Source organism: Euprymna scolopes, chromosome 33 (assembly GCF_053919585.1).
Source record: "Euprymna scolopes isolate OS-2025 chromosome 33, ASM5391958v1, whole genome shotgun sequence".
NCBI classification, from domain to species: domain Eukaryota; kingdom Metazoa; phylum Mollusca; class Cephalopoda; order Sepiida; family Sepiolidae; genus Euprymna; species Euprymna scolopes.
The window spans coordinates 27,449,575-27,458,546 of NC_136514.1; the positions used below are offsets into that span (position 1 = coordinate 27,449,575).

The 8,972-nt window shown below is 31.5% G+C and overlaps 1 protein-coding gene across 1 annotated transcript; it reads left to right on the plus strand.

The window, feature by feature from the left end:
• The first annotated feature begins 813 nt into the window (after nucleotides 1-813).
• Nucleotides 814-5,253, plus strand: LOC145257996 (SCAN domain-containing protein 3-like). Its single transcript, XM_080115723.1, has 2 exons — nucleotides 814-817; nucleotides 3,385-5,253. Exons 1-2 carry the CDS (start codon nucleotides 814-816, stop codon nucleotides 4,164-4,166), a joined length of 786 nt encoding a protein of 261 aa, XP_079971849.1. The 3' UTR covers nucleotides 4,167-5,253.
• Nucleotides 5,254-8,972: the final 3,719 nt, after the last annotated feature.

Genomic DNA, 8,972 nt, shown 5'->3' on the forward strand with positions numbered 1-8,972 from the left:
TTGATGGTGTCTCCAGCTGTGGTGATCAATCTTTCTCTGTTCTGACTTACATATTTTTCCATGTCTTTTCTTGGCTCCTTCTACACAGTCTTTTACATTTATCAGTTCTCCTATCTATCTACTTAATAAAAGTTTTTCCCTCGTATTGGCGAACGAGAGAGTACCTGCTTATCATGCCACTCAGATCTTTCTTCTGAGTCTCACGGCTTGTATCATTAGTATTGATGAGTCATGTTTTAGTGTATGTGGCTACACAAGGCCCAGATTTAGTTTACCCGTGATCCTGTCACAGAGATAGCGTTTATCTCATTTTCATAAGATATTACATGCACATCAAGAGACAATCACAGAGGAAAGACATACACACACACAAAAAAAATTCATTATATATGTTAAGTGTCTACTTAATAAAAGTTTTTCTAAGTGAAATTTAATTTCTCTGCCCCAAACAAAATAATAACAAAAAGGAATAAAACAAAATGACACCTTCTTTCTCGTTTAAAATGCACTGCATTTATTTTTCAACAAAAATAAGATGAACAAGCAAAGGTCCGATCGGTAAAAGTTCTTGAGAAATCATTATGATTAGAATGTCCAAAGTAAGTGAAAAATCCTTTGTGGAATTATTAAGATTAAAAGGTCATGTTAGATGAAAGTCCTTCAGTAAAATAATAAGATTAGAAGGTGAAAGTCTTTTATGAAAATAATGTCCTTATTTCAAGGTTTATGTTTTAACTGGCGAAGTTCACCTTATTCAAAAGTCCCATGAGGAAAGTAGTCCATTGTTATTAATTCTTATAGAAAATGTACGGAATGGGTGCGTGTGTGCATAAGTATGATTTTCAAGTGCCCTTGTGGCGTGTGTGATTATGGTTTCGACACATTTGAAAAACGACGATGAGATGAAAATGAGAGGCATGTTCTCATGTCATGTTGAAGCGAAAAGAGTAGATGAAAGAAGGGAAAAGGGGGAAGAAAGAATGTTTGTTGCGTTTAAATACTTTTTGAACCAGCTATATATATATATATATATATATATATAAATAAATAAAATTCCTACCCTCTGATGAGAAGGAAAGTATTTCTTCGAAACTCCGCGGATTAAGGACTATCCACTTATCTAGTGTTTCCTTTTCAGATTAAATGTTTTAAACTCTTTTTCAAAGTGTTTTTTAACATGTTTTATTAACTGTTTGCTCATATATATATATATATATATATATATATATATATATATATATATATATATATATATATATATATATATAAAGGAACAAACCGTATTATGTGTTCATCAACGTTTCATCTTTATTTCGAGACTTCCTCTGGATGAATGAGATTAAGAAACAAAAAATACCAGTACAAAATATTTGAAAATGTTTCACGTGCACAGTGTGATGCAGTTCTATTTCAGAAAAACGGAAAAAGACGTTGGAAATTCAAAAGGGAGGGGGGAGGGTTGGCGCTGTTAAAAAGAGGGAAATTTCAGTGACGTCATATAGTCGTTAATGTAACTTTAAAAATATGAACGCAGTTAATATTCTTACTGGAAAAAAAAAAGTAGAACTGCAAGTGCATCACACTGTGCACGTGAAACATTTTTAAATATTTTGTACTGGTATTTTTTGTTTCTTAATCTCATTCATCCAGAGGAAGTCTCGAAATAAAGACGAAACGTTGATGAACACATAATACGGTTTGTTCCTTTTTATTTCTCTATTTTGTCGGAATACTATTTCCATTCTTTTCATCATATATATATATATATATATATATATATATATATATATATATATATATATATATATATATATATATATATCAAAGTCGTCCCAACTTTGAAAAGGAATTTGCATTTTTTTTTTTTTTTCTATAATTAGCTTCGAATAAGATTGAATTGTTAGTTTGAACATTTAAAGGTATTTACCCAGTTCCGGCTTTCGAAATCCTATTTGTTTGCTTCTAAGGAAAATCTTTTAAGTGTTCCTTTTTTTTTTTTTATTACGTGAAGCGTAACAATTTATTTTTCGCGGGTCTCTGTGCGCACACCCAAACCTTACCCACCCCCCCGCGCCTACACACACGAAGTCCAGGGTTGCCAGCTTGGCTTTTTTAAAGCCAAATTTCACGAATTTGGCTTTTTTTAAAGCAGTTTGGCTTTTAAAATTTTTGTTTGGCTTTTTTTTCAATTTTGGCTTCAAATTTGGCTTTTTTCTGATAATTTTATATAAATATTTATTAAATATGGATTATTAAAGAAAAAGTTATAATAAAGTAATTTAAACAGTTGGTTGGATGTCAAAACTTGTAGATTAAAAAAAAAAACTTTTGACCTCCCACTCCCATTCATGGATTTACATGAGGAAAACAGTCCTACTAACATTTGTCATATCAGGAAAAAATCTTTTTCTAAAGAATAAAGCCGCCTCCACCACCACACCCCACCCCACCCTCTCGCACTAAGGGAATATCACACCTAAATGTTTAATCCAGTTTCACAGTTATTTACTAAATGTCTATATGGACCCTTTCAAAGAGTTCACAGTTGAGTATGAAACCATTTTGGGGACATTTTTTAGTGCTGGCGCCTTGTCTCTGCCAATTAGGTCACTGAGTATATTTCCTCTGAAATAATTAATTCTTGTATTTTTCGTTTGAAATTCTTTAAAAGTAGTGTTTTGAAATTAATTGAATCAATTTATTTTGAATTTATAGAAATTTGAAAACTTATAACTATAGCTATTTAAAGTTGTATTTAAAATGAATATTTTTTAAGTATTCATATACTTTTTCCTGAGTAGTCCCAAAAGTTTCATTAAAAGTCAATAATTATAGATTTTCTAACTATCTTGGATTAATAGACATATTTGCCTTAATAATAACGCATAGATTGTTCTTGGAAACAAAGTCTAGTTTTAGAGTTATGACTAAAATTAAATTTATCAATATTTTAGAGATATTTTAAGTTGATACCTCCAATCCCCTGATTAAATTTGGTCTTCTGATGACTGACATAATTCTTTTAAGAATATGATTGACAAATAGAAACTTATGTACAAATTGTACCAATAAATATGGTATGGAAAAAATGGCACTAGTAAAAATGGTAAGTAGATGTGGAGCCTTAGATAATAACCAACTACCTTTCAATTATGCTGTCATCTTAGAAATATGTCGATTATACTCACATGTTTACTCATTTTAAGTGTTTTCTTCATATTTCATGCGTAATACTAAATAGATGCTAACTCCAAATGGTTACTAATGTCATAATTGTAAAAAAACAAACATTTATAAACATCTTTTTTATGTAATATGTCCCCGTTGTCAATCAATGCTTATATTAAAGTGTAGTACCTGCTCTGATGACCTAACTTTATCTAGTAATTGAAACTACTGCACATGTTTTGTTTGACAAAATAGTTGAAGAAATAACTGATTTTGGCCAAATTCTTAAAAACTGTATAGGATTTGCTAGTGATGGCGCAGCTTCTATGGTTGGCAGTAAAAATTCAGTGTGGTCACGAATTAAGACTGAATCACCAGATTGTATTCAGATGAAATGCATCTGTCATTCTTTGAGTCTTTGCATCGAACATGCATTCTCAAAGTTGCCTGCTAATGTTGGTTTTCTTTTAACTGAAGTGCCATTATGGTTCAGTAATAGTGCCATTAGACGAGAAGAATTCAAGAGTTTATTTAAAATAATGAATCCTGTAAACGAAGGAAATGTTTCTCTTCCATTTCAAACTTTATCTAAAACAAGATGGCTAGTAAGAGGCAAAGTTTTATATAACATTTTGATGAACTGGGAGGAATTATTAGGTTATTTTAGCACTTGTGAAGCAAAGTTAAGTATTAGTGCAAAATACAAATGTCGTCTCTTAAAAGAAATGCTGGCAGATAGGATAAATTATTTTTATTTTTTGTTTGCAACTCCTGTTGTCCAGGAATTTGAAATGATAAATTCAACATTTCAACAAGAAAACAGTGATCCACATGAACTGTCGAAAGAATTGATGATGCATCACCAGAGTTTATACGAAAGGCATTTGAACAAAGATGGAACATATAAAACATTAGAAAATGTTGACTTTGGTGCCAAGTTCATTCAAGAAATTAATAACTTTACATTAACTGCTGGCACACAAGTGAACAAAAACTAAAAAATAAAAGAAGTGAAATTGAGATGTCAAGCTATGTTACAAGAAACCTTACATCAAGTAGAAAAAAGACTTCCTGACGCTGTCAACCTATTTAAAGGGCTCTCATTTTTAAACCCGGACAAAGTTCTTAATCAAAGATTAAGAGCAAAGTTTGAAGATTTGCCATTTCAACATATTATGGAAAATAATTCTATTATCGAGGCACAATACAGAAAGGTTTGTTTGGTAGAATGGTGTGAAGAACCGTATTTTGCAGAGAATGGCATCCCCCCAGATTCTCTTAAATTCTGGCAAGGTGTGGCTAAACATGATCATTTTAAGGAACTTGCAGCATATGCTTTAACATGCCTAATAACCCCCGCAAGTAATGCAACTGTTGAAATAATGTTTTCTTTAGTTACTGCTATCAGAACAAAACCTCGTAACAGAATGCAAAGTAAAGTACTGGATGCTATTGTAAGAGTTCGTTCTTACCTTTTATATAATGGAATTTGTTGCAAAGACTTTATATGCACAACTAAAATGATACAGCTACACAACAGTGATAATCTTTATAGTCAAGAAGAAACCATAAATAATGATGAAATTAAGTATTTAGAAGAAGTTCTCCACTATTTGCCATGAATTTTCAACTTATTACTTTTTATTTTCAGGAAGAATTGTGTTTCTATTTGCTACCATTGACCAAATTTAAATAAGTTCTTTTGCATTGTTATAAATAATATATATGTTCATATGTGCCTTTTATACAATGTCATTTTACTCCATTTGAAAATGTTCCATTAATTATTGTAAATACATTCAATTCTACAGACTTGCGATTCTGCATCTTTCATGTATATATAAACAAATCAGAAAAACTGAACTTTTTGGACAAGTTATATTTCTGTTACCTTTCTACCACATTTACCTCTGCTCTGACATTCTATTCACATGAACTATCACAAACATTTATGTTCATAGCTGTGTTTTAATTCAATATTCGTTTTATTCTTGTTTTGATGTTTTTTATATTTTCTAAAAATAAACTGAATGAGTTCAACCTTATTTATGTAAAAGCCCAACTCACTTCTTCATTCTCTCATGATTTTTGTGTTTGTCGTTATATCCAATCTGTGATAGTAATTAATGAAAAGTATTTTGAACACATTTTTCAGCTATATTGAAGATGTTGACTCTCAAATGTTTGTGTTTTTCCTCTGTTTTATTTTCTTAATGCAAAGTCCTTCTTTATGAAATTGAAACCGTAGCCTCTTTGATATATTTTTAAGGGAATTAAAAAATATATTTAGATAAATAAATTCACACTGTGAAACATAAGTCTATATATTTTTAAATCGTACTGGAGGATGTTAAAGAAAAATAACATGTGAAAATGTTATATTTAAATAATTTAAGTTAATAATCTTGTATATCTCCTTTCGCAGATGAAATTCTGGTTATATGCCCTTAAAATGCTATCATGTTAAAATGGGTGATCGCTCTATGTTTATATCTGAGACTGATCTCTCACTCTAAATTCGAAAATACACAGGTTTTTCTAAGATATACAAACGTAATTGTTTAAAAAAGTAGATCTATTCGTTAGGGGGGGTCCTCTAAAGTTCTCATTTACAAATTTACCAACTTTTCCTTAAATTATTTAATATTAAAATAATACTAAATATTCTTCAATGATTTCTTGTATAATATTTAACATATCTAAACTGTATAATTTATTGTAATGAGATTATTAAAAACCATTCCCTGTTAAATTAAAACCGAAAATATGCTTGGAGGAGGAGGGGGAGCATATTTTTCAGTTTCAATTTCGTAGGTAACATCTTTGTCAATAAAAACACTACAAAACTAATACAGGAAAAACTGCAGAATTTAGTTAAAAACTTCAATATAGTCAATTTTTCTTTAATCTCCAATTTGGCATTTTTGGGCCTTTTTTTACTTAAAAATGTGTTCGGAGGGGGTATATTTTTCAGTTTCAATTTCATAGGTAACATCTTTGTCAATAAAAATACTACAAAACTAATATAGTAAAAAAATACAGCCAATATAGGAGTTAAAAACTTCAATATAGTCAATTTTTCTCTAATTTTCAATTTGGCTTTTTTTTGGCTTTTTTTACTTAAAAATTGTGGTTTCGCTTTAGAATTTGGCTTTTTTTGGCTTTTTTTCTTGCAAAATTTGGCTTTAAATATTTTTAAAAGTCTGGCAACCCTGCACACGAAGTCTTCTTTTTCCACACGAGTTGTGTAAATTATATATAATTATAGTTTTATATGTTCTTCCAGGTTTTTGAGGCGTTTTGATCTGCTGTCACTAAAATGGTGATTGTATAGATTGCAGGGCGCAGTTAGTGTTTATTGCTTTTTATTTTCTTTTCATTTACAGGAAAAAAAAAATAATAAAAATATGTATGATATTAGGTTGACTTATCGTATTATCATCGTATCGGGCGAGTTTCCCCATGACCAAATTGAATCTTTCCCTCCACAGGTCTCTATCTTCCATGGCCTTAAGATGATCTTCAAGTTATAAGCTACTTGCTTCTGTCAATAATATTGAGTGCGTCTTGACAGCTTTTCCTACTTTAGCAGTTCCGTACCACATCACTGGTGGGTAATCTCCAAAAATACCGTTAGGGCTTACAACATGGCCGCCAGAAGAGTCACGTGATCCGGTTGATCCAAAACATGAATCGTGCAAATGGAAAACGCAGCCTTGAAAGCAAACTTTGACAAACAATCACAATTTGTTTGTATTTAATTTTTTGTTGATATAATGTTGTTATAAAAATAGGCAAACTTTGAGAAACAATCTTAGGTTGTTTTTAGTTAAAACAGTGTTTATAAAAAGTATTTTATTCAGAACAAACAAGTGGTCGACTAGGTGTATCAGAATTTTAGGCGGAATTTTTGACACCCCCAACAAAAAACTGCGAATAAAATATATAAAACTCGTAATTTCTGTTTTTAAAGTGGGTTGTCAATTTTCTTTATGAAATATACTTCCAAAATAAACTATTACAGTCGTTTAAAACATAATAGAAGTATTATTTTTTATTTTTTAAAAACAATGTTTACAAAATGTCTACGCACGTGAAAGAGTCGGCCCAAATAAATTTTGTGAGCTAATTTGTTGCATCGCCTCCATCTATTCTGTCTAAATTTATAAAATGAAAATTAAAAATATAAACTGTTTTTTTTTTACATCATATTTTTATAACATTACATCTTAAAAAAAAATGAACACCTTGTTTTAAATACCATTTTTATGAAAAACTCTGAATAAAATATTTTTTATAAACACTGTTTTAAAAAACAAACAAACTGTGATTGTTTCTCAACAAAAAATTAAATGACCGTTCTAAATAAATTATTTATTATTATGATATTGAAAAACTGTTTTTGTACTTAATTATTATGCTTGTTTGTCAACGTTTGCTTTAAATTTACGTTTTCCGGTTTCGTAATACGGCGATTCATGTTTTGGATCAACCGGATCACGTGACTCTTCTGGCAGCCATGTTGTAAGCCCTAACGGTATTTTTGGAGATTACCCACTGATGACTTCATCTTTTTTTCTGTAGCAGTGTTCGGCATATCGTGTTCTTCTTTCTCTTATTACTAAAGAGATCCTGAGCAGCCGACCATATAGACGGCTAATGGGTGGGTTTTTCAATTTAAGTTTAACACTGCCCGGGACTTTCTAATGTAACTTCCATCTAACTTACTTTCAAGTTTTTTTAAATTTATTTTTTTATTTTATTTATTTATTTTTTTTTTTTTACTGAGAGTTCATGCTAGTGAACCATAAAGCAGCATCGTTTCCAATACGGTTCTGTTCTAAAATGTTTTCCTTGATCTGTTCCGAGAGGACAGATTTCCATATAACTATATCGGCTTATATAAAAAAAAAAAAATGGGCATATCTAGTTTTACTTCAATATTAATTATTATGCTCATGTTCCGTTCTATCTCCTCTGACCACTCTGTTGTAGCAGTTAAGATAAAAATGAAATGTAATAAGTCTTCAGACGTACCTCTCCACCGTACTGTATATCGATACCCTATGGCTGATTGGGATAGCTTCCGTACATTCATATCTGATCTACCTCTGCATTCCATGTTTAAAAAGGACGTGTCCTCCATAGTATCAGACCTGACCGAATGGTTAATTGTAGGCATAGACAGATTCATACCATCAAAAAAATTCCAACAAAAACCTAACAGCCAGCCATGGTTCTCCCCAGAATGTGCTGCTGCCATCGCGCACAGAAATCACTTTTTCCATAGCTACCAAAGATGTACTGAGACTAAAGCTGCTTTCAAGAATGCCAGCAACCACTATAAAAGAGTAATTAAAAAATGCAAGAGAGCTATATGCTCAGTCTGTTAAATCCAAAGTAGCTGAGCAGCGGCTTGGTTCCCACCCAGTTTTGGCAAATAGCAAACAGGATCCTGAACAGAAGCGTGCGTTCTATCCCAACCATCATCAATGGACCTGAGGTCATCTCGTCAGCATCAGACAAGGCCAGACTATTTACCAAGAACTTTGCAGCTAATTCTACTCTATGCGACAAAGGCCATCAACTCCCTGTATTCCCCCCTATAACAGACAACACGCTATGCAACATACAGATATCTGTGCGTGAGGTCACCAAGCTAATCAAGAACCTTGATTCCAGTAAAGCAACTGGCCCAGACGGCATTCCAGTTATAGTGCTGAAAAAGCTCCAACCAGAACTTGCCCCCATACTTACAAAACTGTTTAAGCATTGCCTTAAGGAGAAGTGCTTTCCAACACCCT